Raw genomic sequence first — 27,859 nt, forward strand, 5'->3', positions numbered from 1 at the left:
ACCATTTCTTGAAAAAAAGAAAGCAATCTGCGCAGATCTTGGCAGAACATCTTCTGTCCATCTGCGCAGGGTCAGATCTGATTTTCTTTTGGTTCAAGATTTGAACCTCGCTCTGATACCACTGAAAGAATGGTAGGATCCATCTGATGGACGCCATGAAGGGTGCGAAAAGGGTGGGTGAATTTAAAAAATTTTTCCTACCTTCTTCCTACTGGGAATCATATTCCCTAAATTTAGAATACATTATTCAAGGATTCTACTTGAACCATAATCAAACCAGATCTGAACCAAAAGGAAACAAGAAGGATTATACTTGATCCGGAGAAACAATATCTCCCAAAGTTGGTGTTCACGCCCAAAGAAGAAACCAAGATCCGCTCCTGCTGAAGATGACACAGTTGTGGATGGAACGGAACCAGCAGGGTGTGTCCTACACACTGGATTCTTTGTAAGAATCCTCTGGAAACCTTAAACACTGAATCCTTTTGTCTTTCTTGCAAGACTGTTGTCAAGAACTGATTTCTTTACTTCCTATTGCTGCAAAGATCCAATCTTTCAACAGGGAATGGTGGCTACTGGAGGAGGAGAAATCCAGGGATGAAGAGGGCAGAACTGTCTCTTCTCTCTGGAGTCTGTGAGAGATCAAATCTCAATTCACAGGAGGTGTCTCTTGCATGCACAAAACCCTAGTTCGAAATCTGATGTTTCAGTTAGGGTTTTTTCCTCTTTCTTCTTGATTAAGAAACCTCCCAATATTTTTGGGAGTTATCCCAATCCATATCAGTATTTGGATAGGGGATAATCTTAATCCTATCTGCAGATTAAGTTAGTTAACTCCTGATCTTATCAGGAGGTTACCAGATTCAAATCTAATTTGAATTTGGTCTCTTAGAGTGGATAAGGTTAAAGACCCAATCCTTTTACTAACACTAATCTCATATTCGCCCCATGAACAAGTGATCATATCAGCCCAGTTCGAAATGGGCTTATGGCCCATTAGGTGTTCAGTGTTTAACCAGTTTCCAATCTGCTGCCCAGTTGGGCTTCTTTGTATGGCGTGGGACCCAAGTATTGATCTACACACCAACCACATGGGTTCGGCCTAGCCTTTATTACAAGACCCAGCTGAATTCACTGAAAGACTCAATGACTCCCTTGAGCCCATCACATGGACCCTATGGGCCCAACACTTACATTAAGTGGTCCCTGGGCCAAGCCATCTTATAAAAACCCAGGGACTGTGGGCAGGTGCATGATTATGTTATGGACGCCTTCCTCGGGAAGACGTACCATCGCTGTCGGCAGCAATAGGTCCCGGGCCCACCGCCAGCAGTAGCAAGGATTCAGTGATGCTCATCCTACCCAGTTCGGCAACAACAGCCTTATCTAGATTAGATTACCTCATTTTGCTTGTTCTTATCTTATTGTTCTTATCTCTTATCTTATCTTGTTAATAGCTTATCAGATTAGGATTAGCTTAGCTTATCTTATCTTGTTAGTAGCTTATCAGATTAGGATTAGCTTATCTTATCCTTAGCAAGATAAAACTGGAAGTCTCCCTATTCAGCAAGGAGACTCCCTTTGATTAGGACTCTTGTAATCTCCTATTTAAGGAGACCCCATTATTGAATGAGATATCAAATTATTCAGTCAAGAGTGAGTTAGGAGAGTTGGTGATCTCTTGGACAAATCACCAAAGGTGTCAAGATAGGTTCATCACGAGCAGGAAGGAACAAGGGAAAACAGGAGGTTTTCCCCGTGGACCGACCCGTGACGAGATCCTATTCCCGGGCCTTCAACAACTTGGTATCAGAGCAAGGCGTCATGGGAGATCTGGAGCAGCTACCTTCCAGGGTCCACGACCTCGAGCACCAACTCGTGGAGACCAGCTCCGAAGTTCGTGAGATCAAAGGTGAAGTGCGAGAACTGCAACGACTAATGGAGATGTTTCTTTCTAGCAGGGAAAGGAACTCTGGCGGAGGGACAGCAGTTAACGACCGCCGGCCAGATCTGCAAGAGTCTTCCGGTGAACAGCAGTCTGTCGGCCATGGAGCAACCATCATCCCCAAGTACAGCAGGCTGGAGTTCCCATCGTACAATGGCAACGGAGACCCCCTAGGCTGGCTGTATCGCTGCGAGCAGTTCTTTCGGAATCAACGGACAAATGACCAGGACAAGGTAAGCCTAGCCGCCTTTCATTTAACAGAAGAAGCACAACTTTGGTTTTATCAGTTAGAGCAAGAAGAACCCGGGCTCAGTTGGCCCCAGTTTAAATCCTATTGCCTTCTTCGGTTCGGACCCCCATTGACCAGCAACCCACTGGGCGAGCTAAAATTAACCTTAAACAGACCGAAACAGTTGCTGAATACCAGCGACAGTTCCAAACCCTCCTCGCGAGGGCATCCTCCGTGCGACCAGACCAGCAAGTCGATATGTTCACAGCAGGGTTAGCAGAACCCCTGCGAGTGGATGTCGAGATGCAGAATCCCCCAAATTTGGTCACAGCCATGAACTTAGCCCGCGCATTTCAGCGCAAGCTGCAGCTCAGCCGCGGAATTTTTAATGTGGGTTGTCCACCGAACTCGTGGGTTCCCCCAAGACCAGCAGCAACGACCCCCTCTTATTCTACCAGCCGAGAAATGAAGCCTCCCACGACCACCACCTCTAGAGCAGTGACAAGTACAGGCAGTAACATGGTCACTCCTCCCATCAAGCGCTTGACCAGGGCATAAATGGCAGAGCGCCGAGCGAGAGGTCAATGTTTCAACTGTGATGACCTCTACTCGGCAGGACATAGATGCAAGAGGCTTTTTTGCCTTCTCATAGATGAGCAAGAGGAGGAGGAAGGGAAACCCGTCACATTCGAACCAGAGATCTCTCTCCATGCGATCACCGGTATTAAAACCTCTCAGACCATGCAGTTACAGGCACAGATCGCAGGTCAGCCGGTGCGCATTCTCGTCGATTCAGGGAGCACACACAACTTCATAAGTGAACATGCAGCCTTGCAGTTAAAACTACCAATGGATTTCCGGCCGCGACTACAGGTAGCCGTCGCAAATGGTGAAAAAGTTCACAGTCCAGGGATTTGTAAGGACGTTCCAGTACAGGTCAATTCTGAACTAATTCTTGTTGATTTATTTGTACTCTCATTGGATGGGTTCGATATTGTTCTTGGGGTCAAATGGTTAATTACCCTAGGCTCGATTTTGTGGGACTTCAGCGCACTCACCATGACCTTCCACCTAAATGGCAAGCAAGTTTCATGGCACGGTTGCAGGGTTAAAGAAAAGACACAGCAGGTTCATGCACTATAGACAGAACCGGCAGCCATGGAAAAACTTCTCGCCGAGTTTTCAGATCTGTTCCAAGAACCGAAGGGCCTTCCCCCTTCCCGAGCTTGCGACCATCGTATTCCTTTGGTGGCGGGTTCAGCACCAGTCATTGTCAGACCTTATCGCTACCCTCACTTACAGAAGGATGAGATAGAAAAACAATGTACAACGATGCTGAACCAAGGGATCATACGCAAAAGTAACTCCCCCTTCTCTTCGCCGGTTCTGTTGGTGGCGAAGCACGATGGAATGTGGAGGTTTTGTGTTGACTATAGAGAACTCAATGACCGGACGATCAAAGATAAGTTCCCTATTCCCGTTGTTGACGAACTACTGGACGAGTTGCATGGTGCCCAGTATTTCTCTAAGTTGGACCTCAGGTCCGGATATTTCCAAGTTCGCATGGCTCCCGGTGACGTGAAGAAGACTGCTTTTCGCACACACCATGGCCACTTCGAATTTTTAGTCATGCCATTCGGACTCTCCAATGCACCATCTACATTTCAGTCACTAATGAACGAGGTATTCCAGCCCCATCTGTGCAAATTTGTTTTAGTTTTCTTTGATGATATCCTCGTTTACAGCAAATCATGGGTAGAGCATGTCCACCATCTGAGGACCGTTTTCGTACTCCTACGCCAACACAGCTTATTCCTGAAACGGTCCAAGTGCTCCTTCAGGAAGCGACAGGTTCTTTACCTGGGCCACATCATCCATGGGCAGGGTGTAACAGTTGATAGTTCCAAGATTCAAGCTATAACAGAATGGCCCAAACCTTAGTCCGCCAAGGCCTTACGCGGGTTCCTCGGTTTAACGGGTTACTACTGCAAATTTGTACAGAACTATGGAGTGTTGGCAGCCCCGTTAACCAACCTGTTGAAAAGAAACTCCTTCCGGTGGGACGATGCAGCTGATGAAGCTTTTCTGTCACTGTGAAATGCACTGTCTTCAACCCCTGTCCTGCAATTACCTAATTTCACCCTCGAATTTACAGTCGAGTGCGATGCTTCTGGAGTGGGTATCGGGGCCGTACTACAGCAGCAAGGGCACCCGATCGCTTTCTTCGGCCGCAGATTGGCTGACCGGCATCTGAAGCTTCCAGCCTATGAGCGCGAACTAATCGGCCTTGCCCGAGCCATCCAGCACTGGAGGCCGTATTTGTGGGGGCGGTCATTCATCGTCAAAACTGATCATTACAGCCTCAAATACCTGTTAGAGCAGCGTCTCACCACTTCACCTCAGCAGCATTGGGTTAGCAAACTGCTCGGGTTTGACTTCCGGGTGGAATATAAGGCGGGATCCTCTAATCGCCCAGCTGATGCCTTGTCTAGGCGAGAAGAAGACGTGATGGTTCTATGTAGCATTTCCCAACCTCAGATCTCTCTGTTTGACGACATTAAGAAGGCAGCACCACAGTCCCCAGAATGGTTGCTCTTACTGCAGAAGATCCAGAACAACACGGCCGACCCCGATTGGTCACTTCACGATGGGTTGGTACTGTATAAGGGACGAGTCCATCTTCCAGCAGACTGCCCGTTGATTCCCACCATCATCACTAGCATCCATAACTCCACCCACGAGGGCATTCAAAAAACACTATACCGTGTCCGGTCTGATTTCCATTGGCGAGGTATGAAGACTTCTATTCGAGATTTTGTCCAGAATTGCTCCACATGCCAACAACACAAATGGGAAAACCTACACCCGACAGGCCTCCTTCAGCCCCTTTCCATCCCATCGTAGATCTGGGCCGACATCTCCATGGACTTCATTGAGGGACTTCCCAAGGTAGGGGGCAAATCAGTTCTCTTTGTGGTAGTCGACCGCTTCTCTAAATACGCGCACTTCATTCCTCTATCACACCCGTACAGTGCCACTTCGGTTTCCCTCGCCTTCTTTACACATATCTTTCGCTTACATGGGTTGCCGGAATCCATCGTCAGCGATAGAGACCCGGTCTTCACTACTGCCTTCTGGAAAGAGTTATTTCGACTACACGGCACCACCCTGGCCTACTCATCAGCTTACCGGCCACAAACCGACGGTTAAACGGAAGTGGTTAACCGCACTATCGAGATGTATCTCCGTTGTTTCGTAGGCGATCAACCTCGACGGTGGATGGAATGGCTTCCTTGGGCCGAGTACTACTACAACACAGCCTACCATTCCTCCCTCGACATGACTCCCTTTCGCGTTGTTTATGGCAGGGATCCTCCCCGCTTGCTGTCCTACGAGCCTGGATCTACTCGCTTGGACGCAATCGATCACTCCTTACAGGACCACGACGCCCTCCTCGCCGACGTCCGCATTCGCTTACAGCAGGCCCAGCTCCGCATGAAGCTCCACTATGATAAGCACCACCGGGAACTGTCGTTCGATCCAGGACAATTTGTTTGGTTGAAGCTCCAGCCCTACCGGCAGCGCTCCTTGCGCCACAAGGCTGCCCCGAAGCTGGCCCCTAAGTACTATGGGCCCTACAAGGTTCTGCGACGGATTGGCAGTGTGGCCTACCAGCTGGAATTGCCAGAGACTAGCCGAATTCATGATGTCTTCCACATCTCCTTGCTGAAATCATTTACGGGTGTTCCCCCGGACCAAGTTCCCTCCCTGCCACCCTTGAAAGATGGCAAACTGGTTCCCTAGCCTAAAACTGTCACCCGCTCTCGTTTTAATCGTGGAATCCTTGAAGTCTTGGTGGAATGGTGTGATCTACCACCAACAGAATCCACATGGATCCCATTGGCAGAGTTCCAAGCCACATATCCAGCTTTCGAGCTTGAGGACAAGCTCGTAGTCCAGGAGGGGAGTAATGTTATGGACGCCTTCCTCGGGAAGACGTACCATCGCCGCCGGCAGCAATAGGCCCCGGGCCCACCGCCAGCAGCAGCAAGGATTCAGTGATGCTCATCCTACCCAGTTCGGCAACAACAGCCTTATCTAGATTAGATTACCTCATTTTGCTTGTTCTTATCTTATTGTTCTTATCTCTTATCTTATCTTGTTAATAGCTTATCAGATTAGGATTAGCTTAGCTTATCTTATCTTGTTAGTAGCTTATCAGATTAGGATTAGCTTATCTTATCCTTAGCAAGATAAAACTGGAAGTCTCCCTATTCAACAAGGAGACTCCCTTTGATTAGGACTCTTGTAATCTCCTATTTAAGGAGACCCCATTATTGAATGAGATATCAAATTATTCAGTCAAGAGTGAGTTAGGAGAGTTGGTGATCTCTTGGACAAATCACCGAAGGTGTCAAGATAGGTTCATCGCGAGCAGGAAGGAACAAGGGAAAACAGGAGGTTTTCCCCGTGGACCGACCCGTGACGAGATCCTATTCTCGGGCCCTCAACAGATTAGCACATCAGGTATTATCCTAAATGGTCTTACACTTAACCTCTCAGCCCTTAATGATCAAGCACTGCCCGACAAGAGAAGACCTCTCTCTCGGCTGCAAGGAACAGTGCTGCACTCTCCATTCACATGGATCCCGGGAATTAAAACCTTTTGCAAATCTTTTGAAACCGTACATATACATGTATATATATATATATATATATATATATATATATATATATATATATATATATATATATATATATTAATTTTGCAAAACAAAATTCCAACGATTGAAATCAACTGCCGGCAGTTTGGTTTCTATCAGAGAGAGTGCATTCCCGATCATTACCATTGTCCGACAAAGGGGCTGATCCTGTCACTATGACCACTCACTCAAATGAATTCTCAGACTGCTCCAACATGTCCAGGTTTTGACCCCCACTAAGGATCTCACTGATTGACACATCAAAGACAACCCGATCCGACACCTAGTGATGTGTCATAATCGAGTCTAGGGGTCAGGTGTAACTTTCCAATTTTGCTCATCTGTCTCCAAGGTCTAGGGCAATACTGGAAATCAGGTCCAATTCAAGGGTTCAAGCAATCCCATACTGCATGTGCCTTGGGTCTTACCCTGATGGCCGAAACAAGCCATCCCAACACTTGGTGGCACATCAGTATCAGCCTTGGTAGGATAAAGCTCCCCAGACTTATCCAATGGCTGTGAACATTTAAAACTAACACAAGTTTCTATAAGTGTCCAGTTTTAGGGTCTTACACAGAATTATACCAAATAACATGAATCAAACATGCACTTTAATTTATTTCCACTAAATAACAAAAGTACATCAAAACCAATTGAAGCTAAGGGCATACAAGACTGTCTAACATATAACACAACCATCATGAGAAAATAGAACCAAGTTACCATCATCAACAAGTTGACCCACAAAAATAAGATTGGTAGTTAACTAAGGAATAAAGTAGGTTTTTGGGAGATGAAAGGAAGATGATTGAGAGGTAGAAAGAAATAAATCATCACAACAAGCAATTTTTAATGACTCACCACTAGCAGTAATAATCTGGTTATTAGAAGAGTAGGACTTAGGAGTCTGACCAAAGGAGGCCCTAGTCATATGATTTGAGGCTCTAGAATCTATATTCCGCATATGGCTAGGAGAGGAGCAAGTGGTAGAAGACTAACAGACAGGCCAATTGCAGAGAAGGCAGATGAAATAGCTAAAGACACAACTTGTCGTATCTTATCCTCAGTCTGAGTACTAGAAGGCTCCCCCTTTGAGTTTGAGTTGGAGGAGACAATAATTTTAAATGAAGACTCTGTAATTGTCTAAAGTGCCTTGTATTGACCCTTCTTGGGAGGTCGGGTGGGGCATTCAGTAACGATGTGACCCTGTTGTTTGCAATAGGTACAAAAATTCATTTTCTTACAGTGAGAGGCCACATGTCCAAACTCCTTGCACTCATAGCACTACATCTTGGAAAAGTCCTTTTTGCCCTTTGGCTTGGTGGCTAGAAAAACTGTATCATGTCCATGTTCTTTCTTGCTGTCAAGGGAGGACTGTATGTATAGTCTAGTTGAAGGGATGAGAGATCCATCATATGGATGACCGAACCCTGTAGGAAGGTTGGGTGAAATTTCAAAAGTTTCTTTCTCTCCCGTGTGGGAATCACATTCCCTATTTTAGAAAACTGCATTTTCAAGGATCAATCTTGAACCTAAACCAGACCAGATCTGAAACCAAAAGGGAGTGGAGGTTATACCTGATACGAAGTAACAATAACCTCCAATGAAGGTGTTCACGCCCAAGGAAAGATCCAAAGACTGCTTCCATCGAAGATGACACGGTGCAGGATGAAGCAGAATCAGCAGGATGGCTCTTCAGCAAGAACTTGATTCTTCAGCAAGAATCTGATGGAGGGCAAGTGAGCACGACTTCAGATTACCTTTTTTGCCAAAAGGTAATATCAAGAACCCTTCTTGATTGCTCCCACAGTGGAGATCGAACAGGTTTGGCGGCAATAGCAGGAGAGAGCAAGAGCAGAAGATAAAAGCAGTTAAACTGTATGTTGTCTTCTCTCTTAAATCAATAGATTGATGGATGAACTAGAGGTTCTCCTTGCTCCTCTATTTATAGCCTTAAAGAGAGGTTCTCCTAATCCCATTAGGAGTTTCCTAATCCAAATCTTGTATTTGGATCTGGACTCTCTTTAAGAGATAAGGATAATCCCTTATCTTATCTATAGATAAAGATCAGCCCTCCTAATCTGATTAGGAGTTTCTTGATCCAAATCTTTATTTGGATCTGGACTCTCTGAGTGGATAGGGATAATCCCTTATCCTATCTGCTGATCTAAATCCCAGAACCACCCCTATTTAATTAATCTCATTAAGCCAATTCGAATTGGGCTTTAGGCCCATTAAGTCTATGTGCTCACTTATCCTCCAATTTGCTGCCCAGTTGGTCATCCTTGTATGGCGTGGAACCTAAACATTGATCTACACATCAACAACATGGGTTCAGCCCTGCCTCTGTTACAAGGCCTGGCCGAATTCACTGTAGGAGACAGTGAACCCCTGAGTTCATCACCATGGGCTCTTAATGGGCCCAACATTTACACTAAATGGCCCCTGGGTCAAGCCACCTTATAAAAACCCAGGGACTGTGGGCAGAGATGCAAGATTAGCCCATCAGGTATTACCCTCAATGGTCTTACACTTAACCTCTCAGCCCATAATGATCAAAGACTGCCCGACAAGAGATGACCTCTCCCTCAGCTGCAAGATACAGTGTTGCACCACACTCTACTCACATGGATCCTAGGAATTAAAACCTTTTGCAAACATTTTGATATATATATATATATATATATATATATATATATATATACATATACATATATATATGTATATCTCTATATAAATATATTTTGCAAAAACAAATTTCAACGGTTGAAATCGACTGTCGGCAGTTTTGGTTTCCATCAGAGAGAGTGCATCCCCAATCATTCACTTTGTTCGACAAAGGGGTTGATCCTGTCACTATGATCACCCACTCAAATGAACTCTCGCTCTGTCCCAACATACCCAGGTTTTGACCCCCTCTAAGGATCTCACTGGTTGGCATATCAAAGACAGCCCAATCCGACACCTAGTGCAATATCATAATCGAGTCTAGGGGTTAGGTGTAACATTCCAGTTTTGCCCATCTATCTCCAAGGTCCAGGGCAATACTGGAATTCTGGTCCGGTTCAGGGTCTCAAGAAAACCCACACTGCATGTACCTCAGGTAACCCTGGCAGCTGAGACAAGCCACCCAACCAACTTGGCGGCACATCAATGTCAGCCTTGGCAGGATAAATCTCCCCAGGTCTATCCAACGGCTGTGAAGATTCTAAACTAACACGAGTCTCATATGTGTCCAGTTTAAGGGTATTACACAGAAACACACCATAATAACATGAATCAAATATGTACTTTATTCATTTACATTAAATGTCATAATGTACATCATTCTTATTGGAGCTAAGGGCATACACTGTCTAACACTAGTCTCCTCCCTTAATAGTTCACCCAATACGGTGTCCAAGTCAAGCACATTTTCCCTACTGAGTATGCTGGATCTTATCAACTCATAGTCGGGTCTAAGATGCATAAGAAAGTGCATAATCTTCACAAACAGGGTGTGATCAGATTGGCATTGCTTGTAGCCAATCTGTCGAATTGCTATGAAACCTGCTAAACTAGGCTCTTGGTGATTGCTTTGGGCCATACAAGGACTTCTTCAGTTTGCACACCTTTTGTTCACTGCCTTAAGCATGGAAGTTAGGAGTTTGTACCATGTACACCTCTTCTTCAATATCACCATTAAGGAATGCATTTTTTATATCCTACTGGTGAAACTCCCATTCAAAATTAGCAGCAAGGGAGAAAAGGACCCTGATAGAGTTCATCTTTGCTACCGGAGCAAATGTTTCTACATGGTCTACTCCATACACCTGAGTAAATCCTTTTGCTACTAACCAAGCTTTATATCTTTGTTTAGGATTAAAAATATATAATATATATGATGGGCCAGATTTGATAGCTGGACATATATTTAAATTTTAAATTGTTCTAGTTATGGGGAGAGTTAAGCAACCACCTCACGTATGAAGAGTGGGGAGGTTGCTCTAGCCTCCCTACCCATAACTACCTCCTCTATATAAGGGAGAGAGGAGAGGAAAAAGGAGCGGCAGATGAAAAAAAGGGAAGAGATAGAGAAAATAGAGAAGAGAAAGAGAAAAAGGAGAGAAGAGAGAGGAAGAGAGTAAATAGAGGAGGGAACTTGAAGTGGTTAAGGATAAGTGTACACAGGTACAAATCTTATTTTTCTTTCATCTCTTGTGTTCTATCCCTTTAAATTTTATTTACTTTCAATCCTTATCTTATCCTCTCCCTTTCTCTCTCTCTATAGTTCTGTTAGAACTCAAAATCTCATCTCAATTTATAATATCTAGTGGATTCTATGTGATAAAATAGATAAATAAAAGAGACTAATACTTGGGAACTATTGTTATGTTCAGTGGATCCTATCCACCTCAAAAGAACTTTCAATAGTTTAATTCAATGTTATAATGGATAAAAAAAATCAGTTGACAAATCTCTGGGTCCCCCTTTCAGTGGATTTTATCCATTTAAAAAGGGGACAAATGTATTACTGTTGTAGCCTATATTGCCATTTGTAAATGGCAAACCTCTGAGACCCACTGACAGTGGGTCTTATCCACCATTAAAACTGGTTGACTAGTGGACCATATCCAATGTCACAACAGATGCCACCTATCTGATTTGGTGGGTCCTACCCACTGTAAAATTTAATCATCTTTGGGGATAATTCGGTGGCTCTTATCCACCAGTTAAATAGGCTGGTTAGTGGGCCATACCCACTGTTACAGCAGACACCACTTATCTTAATTGATTTAATTTGGGATAAGTTGGTGGCTCTTATCCACCATTAAAACAGGATGACTAGTGGGCTATATCCAATGTCACAACTGATGCCACCTATCTGATTTGGTGGGTCCTATCCACTGTAAAATTTAATCATCTTTGGGGATAATTCGGTGGCTCTTATCCACCAGTTAAATAGGTTGATTAGTGGGCCATACCCACTGTTACAGCAGACATCACTTATCTTAATTGATTTAATTTGGGATAATTTGGTGGCTCCTATCCACCATTAAAACAAGCTAAATTGTGGGCCATACCCACTGTTTACAACAGGTATCACTTATTCTGATTTAGTGGGTCCTGCCCACTAATTAATTTAATCATCTTTGGGCTAGTCCAGTGGCCCTTATCCACCATTAAAACAAGGTAATTAATGGGCCATATCTACTATCATAACAAATATCAATTATATTGATTTCGTGGACCCCATTTATTGTTAGAAGTGCAGAATTTAATGATTAAATTTGAATAATATTTAGAACCTTCCACCACCAAATTAGCATAATGGGTCCCACTTATCAGTAGAACCGTATGTTAATTTTTTTTTTAAGTTTAAAATATTCAAGTGAGCTACACTCACATTCAAATCAACAAAGTGGGTCCCCCTTGTCAGCGGGCCTACTGTTAAAATATTAAAGTTTAAAACATTAAGGTGGGCCACACTCACTATCAAGTCATCATAGTGGTCCCACCTATCAATAGGGCTCACTATTAAAATAATTAAATTTAAATTATAAAAGTGAGTCATGCCCACTATTGGATTAGTATAGTGGGTCCCATTTATTTGTGGGGGCCCACTGTTAAAATATTCAAGTCTAAAATGTCAAAGTGGGCCATGCCCACTATCAAGTCATCATAGTGGGACTCACCCAGTGGGTGAGTCCCACTATTAAAATATTCAAGTTTAAAACATTAAGGTGGGCCATACCTACTATCAAGTCATCATAGTCCCATCCATTAGTGGGGCCCATTGTTAAAATAATTAAATTAAAAATATCAAAGTGGGTCATGTCCACTATCAAATTAGTGTAGTGGGTCCCATTTATTAGTGGGCCTTACTGTCAAAATATTAAAGTGGGCCATGCTGGGTTCCACTTTTTACTGATTAACGGGACTCACTATTAAGATATGTAAGTTTAAAATACATAAGTGTCCGATGGTGTGTGGGTCCCATGACCTATTTACTAATTGTGGAGCCCGCTCATGGGTATAACCCACTAAGAGTCCAAGGTGATGGGACTGTTTATACCTACTATTGGGTTTAACCCTTACAAAGTAACTCTTTCACATAAAATCAAAGTCAAAGGGTATTTCCTCTAAGGAATATAATTAAGGGGTTAGCAAACACTGTGCATACTTATTCATCCTGAATAGGGAAACCCTAGTTCTGTTTTTTTTTTTTTTTTGTGAGTTATGATCAAAAGATGATTAAATTTTACAATGGCTAGGACCCACCAAATCAGATTGGTGGCATCTGTTGTGACATTGGATACGGCCCACTAGTCAGCCTGTTTTAATGGTGGATAAGAGCCACTGAATTATCCCCAAAGATGATTAAATTTTACAGTGGGTAGGACCGACCAAATCAGATAGGTGGCATCTGTTGTGACATTGGATATGGCCCACTAGTCAGCCTGTTTTAATGGTGGATAAGACCCACTGACAGTGGGCCCCAAAGGTTTACCATATACAAATGGCAATATAGGCTGCAACAGTAATACATTTGTCCCCTTTTTAAATGAATAAAATCCACTGATAGTGGGACCCAGAGATTTGCCAATTGACTTTTTTATCCATTATAACAATGAATTAATCCATTGAAAGTTCTATTGAGGTGGATAGGATCCACCAAACATAACAATGGTTCCCAAGTATTAGTCTCTTTTTTTTATCTGTTTTATCACATAGAATCCACCGGATATTATAAATTGAGATGAGATTTTGAGTTCCAACAGAACTCTAGAGAGAGGATAAGATAAGGATTGAAAGTAAATAAAATTTAAAGGGATAGAAGACAAGAGATAAAAGAAAAATAAGACATGTACCTATGTACACTTATCCTTAACCACTTCAATCAGCAGAACTACAAGTTCCCTCTATTTTCTCTCTCCTCTCCTTTTTCTCTTTCTCTTCTCTTTTCTCTATCTCTTCCCTTTTTTTTTCATCTGCCGCCCCTTTTTCCTCTCCTCTCTCCCTTATATGGAGGAGGTAGTTATTGGTTGGGAGGTTAGAGCAACCTTCCCACTCTTCGTACGTGGGGTGGTTGCTTAACTCCCCCCATAACTAGAATAATTTAAATTTTAAATTTATGTCCAGCTGTCAAATCTGGCCCATCATATATATTATATATTTTTAATCCTAAACAAACTTTCTATTGTACCATCAGCTCTATGCTTTACTGTCAAAACCCACTTACATCCTACTGGTTCTTTTCCTTTAGGAAGATCTTCCAATTCCAATGTGTTGTTTTTGTGTAAGGCATTGGTTTCCTCTTTCATTACATCTATCCATTCAGGAACTTGTGACTTACTTCAAAGAAAAAGGCCGTTTTGGTGCTTGTCTCCTAATTGACGCATTCTTTGCAAGGCTAATGGTGAAAACTCCTACCACTTATTAATTTCTTGCCCCTTTGCTACTGATCTTTGGGATTGGTTTCTCTCTTTATTTGGTTGTAGATGGACTCCACCGCCAAATATTCAAAGCTTGTCTAGCCCTTCGTTCCTTCGATGGCCAAACAAAAAGGGAAGAATTATGTGGACATTTGTGAGGGCTGCTATTTGCTAGACCCTATGGGAGGAAAGGAATGCCAAAACTTTTTCTAAAGTAATAACAGTTAGGGTGGTGCACTGGCTTAAATCCTTGGACTTGTTTGTTGATTTTTCTACAAACATGTTGCTGAATAGCTGGATGGAGGTGGCAAATTCTACTCATGCTCGTTCTTCTGTTAGTCCTGTGTGGTCACCACTAGCCTGTGGCTTTACAAAGCTAAACTTTGATGGTCGTAGTGAAGGTAATCTAGGTCCATCAGGAGTAGGAGGGGTCTTTAGAGATGAGGATGGGAGGGTGCTTGCAATGTATTCAGGTCCCGTTGGGGTTGGGGACTCTCTTAAAGTGAGATCTATGCTATTGGAGGGGATAAGGCAGACTAAGGAACTAAATACACAAAAGTTAGTTGTTGAAGGGGATGCAAAGCTGGTGTTAAGCTGGCTACAGAAAAAGAGTGGACTAATGAGAGGAGGGAGATTAAGTGGCTAACTAGAGGGCTAGAAATCCATTTTTAGTTGGTTAAGAGAACAACAAATGCTTTTGTTGGTTCCTTGGCAAAGCAGGGGTGGGAAGGGATCAAATGTTTTGGGTTATTCTGTAATTTTTCCTTTGTTGTCCTTCTGGAGAGAGTTAAGCCTTTTTATCTCTCTCTAGAGTGCTGCTATAACTGCATTTTTTTATTAATCTAATGGGTTCCCATTATTGATTAAAAAAAACTAAGAGGGCTTCTGCCACACTTTTGGGAATAGGAAAATTGTCAATAGAAGAGAGGAAAGCACAAAAAGTGGGCGAGATGTTCTCATAAGAGGAAAAATGGGAAATAGGGTGTTTAGTAGTACAAGACCTAACACCCTTCCTTTGAGCAATGGGAATGTTTAGGTCATCAACAGAAAAGGTTTCAATCTAAATGTTTGTGTGTTAGCTGGGTTGTTCCAGCATTGATGCGGAATCAAGTCCCGCAACCAGGACTTTGGGGAAAAAAGAGGGTAAAGGGGAAAGTTATGGGTGATTAACCAAAAAAAAGTATCAATCTCAATGGGATCAATCATATCAATGGGAACAAGAGTACCTGGCTGAATAGGATCTGTCCCTTGGGAGTCCAATGGCACTGGTGGTATAGCATCTGGACGCTCTGCATTTCTTGAACTTGGCTGGCTCTTGTGTCGACGAAAGTAAACACAAAATGAGGGAGGATTAGGAATAGAAGGAAGATGAACTTGAGCATGTCTCTCCTTAACTACACTCCCCTTGAGGAGAAATAGAGAAGGGTCACCCTTAAAAAATGACACATCCATGGAAACATAGTATTTCCTGGAGACTGGATCAAAGCATCGATAACCCTTTTGGGAAGAGGGATACCCTAAGAAGACACAAGGAATGGTATGAGGATCAAGTTTACCATGAGTGGGGAACAGGTTTTGGATGAAACAACACCCCAAAACACAAAGTGGAATAGGGAACAAGGGAGTTTTTGGAAAAAGAAGTTGATGTGGGGCCATATACTTCAACCACCGACAAACCACTATTGATGAGATAAGTAGCACGTAGAACAGCTTCAAGCTACCATTTTGGGACATCCATATGTATAAGTAACCCACGAGTAACTTCAAGAAGATAGCGATTTTTTGTTTTCGCAACACCATTTTGTTGAGGTGTTTGAGCACAAGAGCTACGGTGAAGGGATCCATGTGAAACAAAAAATTCTATGAGGTCACTATGGAAATATTCTCTGGCATTGTCAAATTGGATGATTTGGATCTCAGTTTGAAATTGAGAAAAAACCATTCGTAGAATTCTTTTACAACTTTGGGTACTTCTTCTCTTGATCGTATTGGATACACCCATGAATACCTGGAATAGTCATCAATGAGTGTAATAAAGTATTTATAGCCGGTCTTAAACGGCAAAGTAACAGGGCCCCAAACCTCAAAATAAACAATATGAAAAGGAAACTCAGATCTGTTACTTCTCAAAAGAGAATGAGTTCTACATTGTTTGCTCAACTGACAAGTTTGACACATAAAATCCGACACTGACCCTGACTTGAATAGTTCAAGAAGCAACACTTTAAACAACTCAAAAGACAAATGACCAAGGTGACTGTGCCACAAAATAACTTGACTCTTACTATACTGATTCTTAGACTCTATGACTGCAAGACCAACCTAATTCTCCAGTATGTAAAGCCTGTCTACCATACTTTAAAGGGTTGCTTTGATCTTTTGTCAACTAGGGGTGTCGAATTTAATCTAGATCATTTATGTGTTAGCTTTTCTATTCATCATTGTTGGGTCCAGGAATCTGTAAACTTAGTTTAAGTCACTCCAAGAGTAGAGTCAATTCATAAAGTACTGGACACAAATGTTAGTTAAAAATCTAATTTAGGGAATTGAGAATTTGTAGTTAGGATAGCATTATGTGAAAGTGACTCAGAATGTGGTAATCCCTATCTAATGAAATGTGTATGCAGATCTAAGTACAAGAGAGTTAATGGTAATCTAGAATATTTCTAGATAATCTATAGATTGGTATCAGAATCCATTGTCATTCACTCTTTTCTTTTGATTAAATATATTACTTTTGAATTTATTAAATCTCTTCTCTTATTTGATTCACTCAACTATAATTGGTTATTGACTCTTTTCTTTTTTTTTTGATCAGCAATCGGATCATTATCTAATGTTTCACTTTATTCATATATTCTTTGTTCTTGCTAAGATATGGTTTAGTGCTGCTCTAATTATTCTTGGGTTTATTTGGTTCTTCTGTTCCTCTTGAAGCTAGTAACCTCAGTCACTTAAGGATAGGGGACCTTTCAAGGACTTGGAAGGGGAGATCAGGAGATTCCATGTGTATGTGTTGGGGGGGGGGGAGATAAAGGGCACCCTTCAAATCACCTTTGGTGCTTAGTTCTTCAACAATTGGAGGTGGAAGTGGAGGGCGACTGACATACACATATTAGTTGGTTTGGAGTAAATATCTGTATGCAATTTGGGCTGGTAGGATTCTATTGAGCTATGATTGCATCTTTTGTTGCTAAGAGTCTGCTACCCAACTCCATCCTCTAGAAATTTCATCCATTAGTAAAAACAGCAAAAATATTTGTATGTTGGTTATCCTCAGGCATAGCCGGAATGGTCAGAGATGAGCAAGGCACCATTACTAGCAATCTACTTGGGCCTGATAGGGGGGTTTTAGATTCCACAGGGGCAGAATTGATGGCTTATAAGGTCTTAGGTTGGTTAGATCACTTGATCTAAAGAATAATATTGGTAAAAGGTGATTCCAAGGTGGCGGTGTAATAGTTGTGGAAGAAAAATGAAGATGGAGACACTGTCATATGAGGATATATATATATGATGAATAACTTAAATTTTATTAACAAACTTAATGTAACATCTTTTCAAGCATCCCTTAGAGGCATGAGATGCTACCTCTCAAATGATAAAACAAATTGCAACTGTGCTCAGCAACAGAATTAATGTTTAATGGTTTGTTTAGTTCCTATCTTTGGGATGCTTGGCATGATGTAAATATCCCATTCTTTCATGATTCAATAAAATTGAATGTGTTATTTATCAAAAAAAAGTTAGTTGGTTTGGAGATGGTTGCAATGAGCCTTGGAATATTAGGCATTATGTGAGGTCAGATGGATGAGGTCTGTGAACTCTCTAGAGTACTAAGATCTGAGTTTTATTCAGGAACAGCCATCACTCGATTTTTTCCCCTTATTTTTCTTTCATGGATATACTGCCTACAATTCCAAACTCATTTGAGAGGCTTTCTTGTGTCTGTTTCTTCCCCAATTTGGTATAATAGAGAATTTTTGTTACCTTTTACGTATAATAATAATAATAATAACAACAAGAATAGTGAAACTGTTGATGGAGTGTCTTTCTCGCATGTTCTGGACTGATGTGAGGCTTCAGTTGTCAGTTTTTATGGGTTTCAGGGAACTTATCTTGGTGGAAAACTTACATGTGATCATTGATTGGAGAGTTGCACAGGACTGGATGATTAGTCCATTTGCCACAAAATTTAGAGGCTAAGACTGAAATTATATCAAGTTGCCAGAGGGTACTTTACAGACAATCCCAGTAACCATCATTTGCTTAATGAATGAAAGGGCTATTTCTGGAATATGAAGAACCCTTCTCTCTTGTAGAAATCGTAATATAGTAGGCATAAGGGATTCCTCAATTCCATTTCATCACCTCTAAACAAGCAGAGTAATAGTGGTTGGAAAGCTCTAAAAGTTGCCCTGATGTTTCAAAGATAGACTACAGTTTAGGACATTATGGTTTATTGAAGACGTTGAAGAGTGTCACAACATCTTTATGAGATGTTTGTTGCCAACAAGATTGTTTTGATACTTGGTGGTATTAATGCTTCCCCTCTTCATACATGTTTGCACAAGAATATCAGATCTTTACTTCATGTATATATGAGGTTTCTACCGGGCAGTTTAATAGTCTAAGAGCAGCCACTTTGTGCAAAAATGCCAAAATTTAGGTCCATTTCCAGTCCACCCCTCCCATGACCCCAGATAGCTGAGACCAGTATTGGGTAATGACCTTTCTTGTTCTGGGCAGTTTGACCCTTGATTGTATATAACATCTTATCCTGATATGTCAAAATTGATGGAACTAGACCCCAAACGTTCTTTTGTTGTAATTTATAAAGATGTAAAGTAACTTATAAAGCATATGACATGTTCAACTAGCTTCTTGAAACCTTCCAATCGGATTTCTTAGAAATATAATATCTCCTATTGGATGATCGCAGGAACCATCTGGATAGATGTGACAGAAATGGATAAAGTGTTGCCTGAAGCTGCTCTCCCTGATTTTTCTTTAAAGGTCTCCTTTTTTTATTTCTATACTACTAAGGGCCACTGGGAATAACCGGCCCCATATCCTCTTCCCATCTTGCGTCTTTTTTTCACCCAAAATTTAATATTTAGGGTATTCATGTCAGGAATTGAAATTTGATAGTGCTATACTAACAAGCTTTGATTCCAGGCTGCGCAAAATGCTGTCAAGCAATATGTTAGTAGCATCTTCTCTCATCTTCTGAACAGTGTTTCAGGTGATTATTCTAGTTGTTCAGACCAATGTGTCCATGCATCTATTGGATGCATTTTAGTGCATATTCATCTTATTAGTTGTATGTGTTTTTATTCTTTGAATGGTTCAATGTCCTGAGGTACAAATTTATGTAAATTTGCAGAAGCCCTCTCTGTGGTCCACATTACACCAAAAGGAAGAATGGAGGAAGAATGTTTTCTGCAGGCTGTACTGGAAGCTGGCAAAAAAGCAGTGATCCAAGGCAGTATGGATGCCTTACTGGTAATTCTTTGACAATAGTTAGAATTATTCCCTGCTTCGTTTTCCTTTTGTAATGCTTTTTGTCTAGGGAATTCATTTATGCCATATTGGGGGAACCTAAATCCACTGAACCAGAACTGAAGAATCTATGCACATTTGATGGTGATTCAATTGGCATGCCTTGCAGAGAGCAGATAGAATATTTGATATTTCTATAACATGGAAATGAGTATGAAGTTTTTTTCTGAACTGGGCAGCCCAGTGCACGAGGCTCCCACCAATGTGGGGTCTGGGGTGGGACAGATATATGCAGTTTTAACCCTGTAGATACAGAGAGAAGCTGTTTCCAAGATTTGAACCCTGGTCACTCAGGTCGCAATGGAGCAATCCAACCATTGTGTCAAGGCCTACCCTCAGAAAATCCTATCTAGCTATGTTATTATATCCCATTTGAAAAAATGCTATACCTTCTAGATATATGATTTTTTCTGTGGGCTATTAATGTTTGTAAAGAGTTAAAGATCAATATCAGCATATCTTGTCAGCACAAAAGACACAAATGCTAAGGAAACAGACTTCATAGGGATGTCAAATGGTGTTACATGGTTTCACAAATCTTAGGGAATCTTAATGATCGGAGGGTTCCATGTCTTGTTTGTTTACTTTACAGAGCTGTTTGTTATTTAACAAGATATGGAGGGTTATCTGTATAATTCCAACATTTTCATGTTTAGAGGTACGGGCAAAAAAGAATATTTACCTCTCAAGTATTTATTTGCCTTGCTAGCCTCAAGCTTGCAACCCATACATCATGCTTTTTCTCTAGAATAGCAGAGAATAATAGCAGAAGAGAGAGAGAGAGAGAGAGAGAGAGAGAGAGAGAGGGAGAGGGAGAAGATGCAACAATTAAAATTACCTTTATTTTTCATTAAGAAAAGTTTCAGTACTTGTTTCTACAGTTGGGAGTGGGTTTGCTGATTGGGTTGTTTATTGTGGTTCCTTAAATGACCAAGAAATCTTACACATGGAAAATTAGCTCAAAACTCAACATGAGCATCTAAGTTCCTCTCGTCACCCTTTATGCATGGAAAAGATCTTGGCCCAAAACGCCTCACTATGTGCAAAATAAGCCCACTTTACAGGTTAGTTCTAGATTAAAAAGTAAAACTCTGAACAGCTAGTCTTAGTAAGACAGGGCGTGTGGCTGATATGGACTCTGGGATTGAACATGCGGCAAATCCAGTCATCCACAGCCAGGAATGTTTAACCTCATGATATGTACATTTTCAAAAACATTATATTGTCCTGCTGCAAGTTCATTTTTTAACTGTTGATGTTATAGCTCACTGTTGCATTATTTTGTTGTTGATATTTCTCGGATATTAATAAGCATCTAAACTATTAAACATGCAATGCTTGCATGATTGGGAGTTAAATATTTATCAATCATTTAATATGCCCCGTGTATTCTTCCTATAATAACATAATTGACTGAAAGAAAAGTGCTTATATATTCATACATCATACCAATTCAAGAACAGATTTAGCCAGGTCCTCATATCTCAAAATTTTATGCAACCAAATGTTTAACCTCATGACCTGATTCCTAGGCTTGTCATTTAGCTCTCTCTTTTGAGACAGCCATGTTGGATAATATGTCGATGGTTGACCATTTCATTACTGGAGGCAGATGTATACTAATATGTACACATTATATGTAATGGAATTATAGAATCGGAGGCCATCCTTTTTGTCAATATTGCTTTCTGTTCAGGGTTTCTTGGAGTTTTTCCATTGAACCACCCAGAGATCACCTTGGCATTGTCCATTAAGGGAAAACTTTCGCTGTCCACAGCCTCTTCCATGTGATATGTTTAGTCCATACAGCATACCTTCAGCACTGTTATTGTTGCATGAAGTTCATATGGACTAACGTGTCATGCAGGGATAGCCCTGTGGTCAGCACAGGCTGCTGAACATAGACAGCCAAAATTTTTCTGTCCATTAAAGTTCTTAATACTGCAAGCAGAATCTTTTGGATTCTTGCTGCTAATGGACAGTTGGAGCTTGTGAATACAAAGAAATAATCATCTATGGGTGCTTGTGAAGTCAAAGACTCAATTAGTGGGCTTTGCAATCCATGGGAGTCATCATGAATCATCAACTAAGCATTGTCCCAACTATATGAATCCTGCTTCACCATTCCATTATGTTCAGTGCTATATCTGTTGTTAAATTATGAACGTTTAAATCATTTCATGTTACTTCAACCTATTCAGTCTGCCCCTAGCTCTTCCAGCCCCATGAACTTGTAAGAGATCACTTCTTATGGGTGTCATAAGATGGTCTTCTCTGCATCTGACCAAACCATCTTAGTCAACTTTCTTTCATTTTATCACCTAGTAGAGCTACTCCTAGATTCCTTTGAATGGCTTCATTTCTGACCCCATCCTTTCTAGTTTTTCCACTCATCCATTTCAGCATTTTTTTTTCTGCAAACATATATTTTATAACATCTTGTTTCTTGACTATCGAACACTCTACTTCATACAAGGTTGTTGGCCTTGCAACTGTTTAATAGAATTTTCCTTTTAGCCTAAGTGGTGCTCACTTATCACATTAGGCTTCGGATGCATCCCTTGAATTTTTGCCCATCCTTGTTCTAATTCTGTGGACAACATCCTCAATCTTTCCCTTGATGGTTTGTAATTTCGATATCTGTACATGGTGAAATGTTCGCCATGTACAGTTGGAGAAATTTCGGAGATATTTTGCTATCTGGAAAATCTAAAAAATCAGGAAAGTTTTTTAGTAACATAGAATTAGTTAATAAACCTTCAAGAGATCATTAGAAGAAATATAATTGCAAATTTAAGGCTCAAAACCATAGCAAAGAACTATATAAATCAAATAAGAAAAATTAAGAGACTGTAATAGGTATGTTTCCCTTTGTCTCCATTTGGGTCTTTAGCCATCTTCTCTTCTTTATATATGTCAATTATTTGCCATTTTAACTTTTGTCTTTATTGTTATTATATGTTTTGTTTAGATTGAGAATACTCTTCTGTAGTAATATCCATTTTTCTTATTGTGACTTAGTGAATCATATCATAGTAATCCAATTATCTAATCACCAATTCTTTCCTGCTTCTTTTAGAAAAACATTTTTAAAAAATTATGATTGTTTTAATGAAATATTAAAAATATGTTTAATAATATTGTAAGATTTTAAATTTTAAACATATAGTCTATCAATGAAATCTGAAATATCATTGGCATAGGAAGACGATGATGTGTCCAACCAGCTCCCAAGTGGAAGAAGAGGAGAGGGAGGGGGAGGAGCTCGAGGTCAAGGAAGTGGAACGGACTCTGAGCGTCAGATGCCTTCAAACAAGGACTGCTTTTTTCAAAACGTTAATAAGGAAGATGAAAGGGTAGTGATGCCTTTAAATGGGTGGGACGGGCTGAGACATTTGGATTGTTGGATTGGGCCGAATGGATTAGGTGACCCAAAAGAAATGATCACTGTAAAAAACCAGACTTTTGCCCACGTGACTTCTAAAGCCTCATGTTTTAAGGATGCTTTTTCTAGTCTACCATCTTCTTCGTCTTTGAAACCTGCTCGTGTTTCGCATATGAACCGTGGGGGATCAGATTTTAAGGGAGATAGAATGGTGAGGAAGGATATATCTTCGCAGTTGAGGGCAAAAAAGAGAATAGGATTTAAACAAATTACATCGAGGTTTGCTGGCTTCCAGGGCAAGAAGAATTATCCCGATCAAGAGGAGAGAGGAGAAGAAGAAGAAGAAGAAAGAGAAAGAGAGAGAGAGAGACAAGAGGCGAGAAGAATTTTGACCAAAAACTCAAACTGGCGATGCTAGTAATTTTGTATTTATATAGAGTTATAAATATAGAGTTACATCACTCCCCCTCAAGTTGGGGTGTAGATATCAATCATCCCCAACTTGTCACAAAGATTATAGTGTTGTATGGAGTTTAATCCTTTAGTAAGGGCATCTGCAAGTTGATCCTCAGAACTGATGTAGGGAGTGCAAACTTCTCCTTTTTCCAATTTTTCCCCGATGAAGCGTTTGTCAACCTCTATATGTTTGGTTCTATCATGGAGAACAGGATTGGCTGCAATGTTGATGGCAGCCTTATTCTCACAATAGAGCGACATAGGATCACTGAGAGGAAAGCCTAGTTCACCCAAGAGATTCTTTATCCATAGAAGTTCTGCCACACCATGAGACATGCCCTTGTATTCAGCTTCTACACTTGATCTAGCCACCACACTCTGTTTCTTATTCCTCCAAGTAACAAGATTTCCCCCAACAAAGGCACAATAGCCACTAGTAGATTTTCTGTCATCCACAGAACCAGCCCAATCTGCATCAGTGTAAACCTCAACTCTCATATGCCCATGTTTTCCAAACAGGAGTCCTATCCCAGGGATTTTCTTCAAATATCTAAGAACTCTGTATGCTGCCTCCAAGTGTGTGGCCTTAGGAGCATTCATAAACGGACTAAGAACTCCCACTGCATATCTAATGTCAGGTCTTGTCATAGATAGGTAGAGAAGTCTACCCACTAGCCTTTGGTACTGCTCTATGTATGCTATGGGCTCATCACTGCAATCCTCGAGCCTGTGGTTTACATCTATAGGAGTGTCAGCAGGTTTTGCTCCAAGCTTCCCCATGTCCTTCAATAGATCTAGAACATATTTCCTCTAGGAGATGAAGATACCCTGATTGGAGCGAGCAACTTCAATTCCAAGGAAACAATGTAAAGGCCCTAAATCCTTCACTTCAAACTAAGTGGCCAAAAATCTCTTCAATTTCTGTATTTTTGAGTCTCAATCACTGATGATAATAATGTCATTGGCATACACAATTAAAGTTGCCATTCTCCCTTGCTCTCTCTTCACAAAGAGTGTGATTAGACTGGCACTGCTTAAAACCCATATGTTGAACTGCCTTGTGGAACCTACTGAACCAAGACCTTGGAGACTATTTTAATCCATACAGAGATTTCTTTAGTCTACATACTTTCTGCTCATTTCCTTTAGCACAAAAACCTGGAGGTTGGGTCATATACCCTTCTTCTTCTAAGTTACTATTCAAAAAGGCATTTTTAATGTCCAGTTGATGAAGCTCCCAATCTAGATTTGCTGCTAAAGAGAGGAGAACTCGAATAGAATTCATTTTTGCTACAAGTGCAAAGGTTTCTGCATAATCAACTCCATACACCTGTGAAAAACCTTTTGCAACTAGCCAGGCCTTGTACCTCTCCACTGTGCCATCTGCCTTATGTTTCACAGAGAATACCCATTTGCACCCCACAAGTTCCTTTCTCTCGGGAATATCTACCAGCACCCACGTGCCATTTTTATGAAGGGCATTGATCTCCTCCTTCATTGCATTTGTCCATTCAGGAACAAGTAAAGCTTTTGCAACACTCTTAGGAAGGGAAACACTATCAATAGAAGAGAGAAAAGCACGAAAAGAGGGTGAAACATTCTCATAGGAGAAGGAAAGAGCTATTGGGTGGTGAGTGGTGCATGATCTGACACCTTTCCTCTTAGCAATAGGAAGATCCAGATCACAATTAGAAGTATCAATATCAATGGGTTTTGGGTCATTAACTGGAACAATAGTACTTGGATGCAGTGATTGATTCAACCCCTGAGGGTCCGATGGCGCTGGTTGCACAGCTTTAGGATGCTTTATGTCTATTGAACTTTGTTGATCCCGGCCTTGACTTTTATATCGTTGTCTACGAAAGACCCGAAATGGAGGAGGGTCAGGAGGAGAAGGCAACAAAACATGCCTCTATTTCTCCTCACTTGGACTCTCTCCCTGAGGAGAAGCAGGGAAGAAAGGCACATCTTCAAAGAAAGAAACATCAATGGATACAAAGTACCTTTTGGGAATGGGGATAGCCAAGGAAAACACAAAAAATGGCTTTGGGATCTAGCTTACCACGGGTAGGAGATAGGTCATGGACAAAACACTTACACCCAAATACACGCATAGGGATAGGAAACAATGGAGCTGTAGGGAAGATGAGTTGATGAGGGGACTTGTACTCCAAGAGACGAGATGGCATCCGATTGATAAGATAAGTCGTAGTCATAACGGCATCCACCCAAAACCTTTTTGAAACATTCATGTGTATCGGCAACCCTCGAGCAACCTCTAGGAGATGACAATTCTCTCTTTGCGACCTCATTCTGTTGAGGGGTTCTAGCACAAGAACTACAATGAATAGAGCCACAAGTTTCAAAAAATCCTGTGAGGTCACCATGAAAATACTCTTTGGCATTGTCTGATTGGAAAGTTCAAATCTCTGTTTGAAATTGTGTATACCATACATTGGAAGGCTTTCACAAGTTTAGGAACTTCATCTTGAGAGTGCATAGGATACACCCACGTATATCGAGAGAAGTCATCGATGAAAGATATGAAGTATCTGTAGCCATGCTCCATTGGAATATTTATAGGTCCCCAAACATCAAAATACACAACGGAAAAAGAAACACCTGATCTTTTATTACGTAAAGAAAATGAAGTTCTACAATGTTTGCTTAGCTGACACACTTGACACTGAAAATCATGAATTGACACAGACTTAAACAATTCTAGAAACAAATACTTCAAAGACTCAAAAGACAGATGACCCAAACGGTTGTGCCACAAAGTAACTTGACTCTTATTTGACTGATTCAAAGACTCCGAGGCCACAAGACCAACTTTATTCTCCAACACATAGAGACCATTCACCATGTTCTCTTTACCAATTGTCCTCCCGGAGGCCAAATCCTGAAAGACACAAGATTGAGGAAAAAAGATTACTGAGCAATTCAAAGAGTGTGTAATGCTGTTAATAGATAGTAAATTAATAGGCAGTTTTGGAACATGTAAAACATTTGATAAAGGTAAGCCAAATGGCAAAGATATAGATCCTCGACCAGCAATGGAGGAGAAGGATCCATCAGTTAACCTCACTTTATTCTTGCCAGAAAGGAGGGTGTATGATTGGAAAAAGGTGGACTTACTAGTCATGTGATTGGAAACACCAGAGTCGATAATCCATGGAGATTCAGAGGTATCAGTAGACACATGGAACGCAGAAGCTAAGTTACCTGAGGAAGAAGCAAAGGAGGTTGAAGGAGTGGGTCCCGAATCTATTTGTGTGAAAGCCCTACCATATTGCTCCAAATGGTCACGAAAGGCAGTGACCGATGTGAAAGCCCTACCATATTCTCCACTCTGCATCTCATGAGAGACCAAGTTGACCGATGTGAACCTCTTCTGATTTGGTTTCTTGTTCTGTTCTTGTGCTGATTTCTTATTTAGGTCCTGTGCCCACTTCAGCTTACCATGCAATTCCCAACATGTTTCCCATGTGTGCCGAGATTTCTGATAATGAGTGCACCACAGTTTATCCTTATTTACCCTTGTTTACATGCTGCAGACTCGGCTTGCAATTGATAGATTCTAGCATAGTGTCTCTACTCGAAGTAAGTTGACCTTGCTTGTTCCCATATTTCCTTCGCTGTTTCGGCCCACATAAAGTTCTGCTTAACTGATGGTAGCATAGTAGTCAAAAGCCATGACATAATCATACAATTTTCCTGGTCCCACTTATCATATTCAGCAGTACCAGTCCTAGGTTCTTTCACTTTTCCATTGGTATACCCTGCCTTACCTCGGGCAGTGATGTACAGCCGCATCTCCTTAGACCATGTCAAATAATTTCTGCCATCTAAGGGAGTAATGGTTGCTGGAAAGCTCATAGAGTCAAGATTGCTGTTCATTCCTCCTTGGTTGAAAGAAGTTCCAAAGATCGCAAAGTCTTCAGAGGCCATAACAAAGGCTGTTATCAGAAGATTCAGACCTACAACCCTTCTCCCACAGTCCACACACTCACAAGCACACACAACCCTTACTGTAGGGTTTAAAAACAACTGCAGTCACAGCAACACAGCACTTGCTGTCACAAATCTACAGGTCTATCTGACCTTACAAGGGCTGGTTTAAGTTACACACAACCTCTACGGTTCTGCTGATGTATTTCTCCA

At 41.2% G+C, this 27,859-nt stretch overlaps 1 protein-coding gene across 1 annotated transcript in view; it reads left to right on the forward strand.

Moving 5' to 3' along the window:
• The window catches only part of LOC148861306 (Vps51/Vps67 family (components of vesicular transport) protein), a 93,522-nt gene that overhangs the window by 46,081 nt on the left and 19,582 nt on the right, over window positions 1-27,859 (forward strand). Inside the window, exons 11-13 of the mRNA XM_088985665.1 lie at window positions 19,235-19,308; window positions 19,471-19,537; window positions 19,679-19,797. Coding sequence (XP_088841791.1) covers window positions 19,235-19,308; window positions 19,471-19,537; window positions 19,679-19,797 — 260 coding nt within the window. The remainder of the gene's footprint in view (window positions 1-19,234; window positions 19,309-19,470; window positions 19,538-19,678; window positions 19,798-27,859) is intronic.

Source organism: Nelumbo lutea, chromosome 4, assembly GCF_056320005.1.
Source record: "Nelumbo lutea isolate HS-2025 chromosome 4, American lotus-T2T, whole genome shotgun sequence".
In the NCBI taxonomy this organism is placed as follows: Eukaryota; Viridiplantae; Streptophyta; class Magnoliopsida; order Proteales; family Nelumbonaceae; genus Nelumbo; species Nelumbo lutea.